The following is a 1908-nucleotide window of genomic DNA, read 5'->3' as shown; positions in this document are numbered from 1 at the left end:
GGGAGGAAGGAAGGGAGGGAGGGAGGAAGGAAGGGAGGGAGGGAGGGAGGAAGGGAGGGAGGGAGGGAGGGAGGGAGGGAGGAAGGAAGGAAAAAGAAAATAACATATTTTCATTAATTGTAAGCAAGAAGGAAGGTAAATATTTTATTATTTTGTTCACCCCCTCTTTTGTTTACTTCCAAACCAATACAGGTACAATTCTATTCATGGGACGAGTCATGCATCCTGAAACAATGAACACAAGTGGACATGATTTTGAAGAACTTTAAGCTACTTTATTTGAATAACAAGGAAAACAGTAACTAAGCACATTATGTTTGCAACTAGTATATATTTAGGATTTGTGTTTTACAGTATATATTAAGATAATATTTAAAATAGCTCCAGATGAAAACAATATATGTAAATTATAAGTAACTCGTCAAGGAATGTTATCAGTATTAAGGTGATGGTCCTGTTGTGTCATTGTGTTTGTGTGCTGTTGTTTAAAATAAAAGTACCTATTGAACATGTGACTAGATCTATTTTTTTTATTTTGGAAGTTGTAGTATAAAGATATCTCTAGGTGAACTTTGGAAACAATGTTTCTGTACATCTTAAATCTCTTATAATTATGCAGGATCAAAACAGTAAAGTAAAATAGCATTACATACTTATGCATAACAAGCAATAACAAGTGAGTTGAAGACAGGTACTCCACAAAAATTCTCACGGTCATCTCTTGGAAATAAGTGTATAATGTAGGCAAAAGAATGCAAACGGGACATCGTCCATATTGCTTCATGACAAGACCTGTTAGAAAAAAATAAAAGAGCTATGCAAATCTCAGATACCTATAGCTTATTTTCCCAAATCATTGAAAATTCATTTGGCTTCACATGCCTAAAGGAGTTTACAAGTCTGGTATATCACTATGTTTTGTTGCTGTAAGTAAAATTCAAACTACAATTTCCCAAAAGCCCCAAAATAAACCACATGAGCAAACTAACAATAAAAATACGCACTTTGGCTCACAGGAGAGTTAATTAGAAAAACCGTGCTAGCACGTATACTGGAAAATGGCAACTCACAGGACTGAACGCTGCCCACAGAAGTGTTCTTGTTTGCTCTGCATGGGGCTTTTACATTCTGAATGTCTGTAACTGGGGTAGCATGTTCCTTGTTTCTCCCGTTAATTACCTGAGTGGCTACTGGGCGCATTTGTGTTTGAGATCTGGAGAGAGTTGTAAGTAGCTCTCTGCAGAATGCATTGGTCTTTATTTTCTAATATAATAAATACTTGATTCCAAAGGGGACAGTGTCAACTTCAAGGTCTCCAGTAAATTACTTTATCTTTTAATATTTCTTGGAAAAAAATATTTCATAAGATCTCATGAATGGAACTATTTCTGTTTAATGCCAAATTTTTAATTCTATGATGAACAGTTTCAGAAAAAGTTTGACACATTTCAGAATAACAGAAACAGTTTGCGTGTTACTTTCTTGTGTATTAGGTATTGTGCTGATTTGGAGCTGTTTACAAGAATTCTTATTATCTTATCATTAACTTTAATTCAATACATGGGAGTTTGGGAAAACCAGGCCTGATCTTAGACCTACTAAATTCAAAAACTTGAAAATCCACTTTTTTCCCCAAGCTTTCTTGGTGATTCTATTACATGCTAAATCTTGAATGCTGCTAAAGTAAAGGGTACATATGGAATACTCACTTATAACCAGTTTTTTAGATATGGCTAATTTATAGAAACTTACATCAATCGATGAGTATATTAAATCAATGCTTCTCAAACTTTATGGTGTAATGGAACCACCTGGGGATCTTATTAAAAATTCAGTTTATCATTCAGTAGGTTTAGGGTGTGGTCTGAATAGCCTGGAGTGTGTTTCTAACAAACTTCCAAGTAAAGC

At 34.7% G+C, this 1908-nt stretch overlaps 1 protein-coding gene across 1 annotated transcript in view; it reads left to right on the top strand.

Moving 5' to 3' along the window:
- Positions 1 to 515, top strand: part of SERPINI1 (serpin family I member 1) — a 158278-nt gene extending 157763 nt beyond the window's left edge. The window contains exon 8 of the mRNA XM_031662932.1: positions 93 to 515. Coding sequence (XP_031518792.1) covers positions 93 to 269 — 177 coding nt within the window. The 3' untranslated portion in view covers positions 270 to 515. The remainder of the gene's footprint in view (positions 1 to 92) is intronic.
- Positions 516 to 1908: the final 1393 nt, after the last annotated feature.

This window comes from Papio anubis, chromosome 2 (assembly GCF_008728515.1).
Source record: "Papio anubis isolate 15944 chromosome 2, Panubis1.0, whole genome shotgun sequence".
Lineage (NCBI taxonomy): Eukaryota > Metazoa > Chordata > Mammalia > Primates > Cercopithecidae > Papio > Papio anubis.
This window is presented reverse-complemented; position numbering and strand designations above follow the sequence as displayed.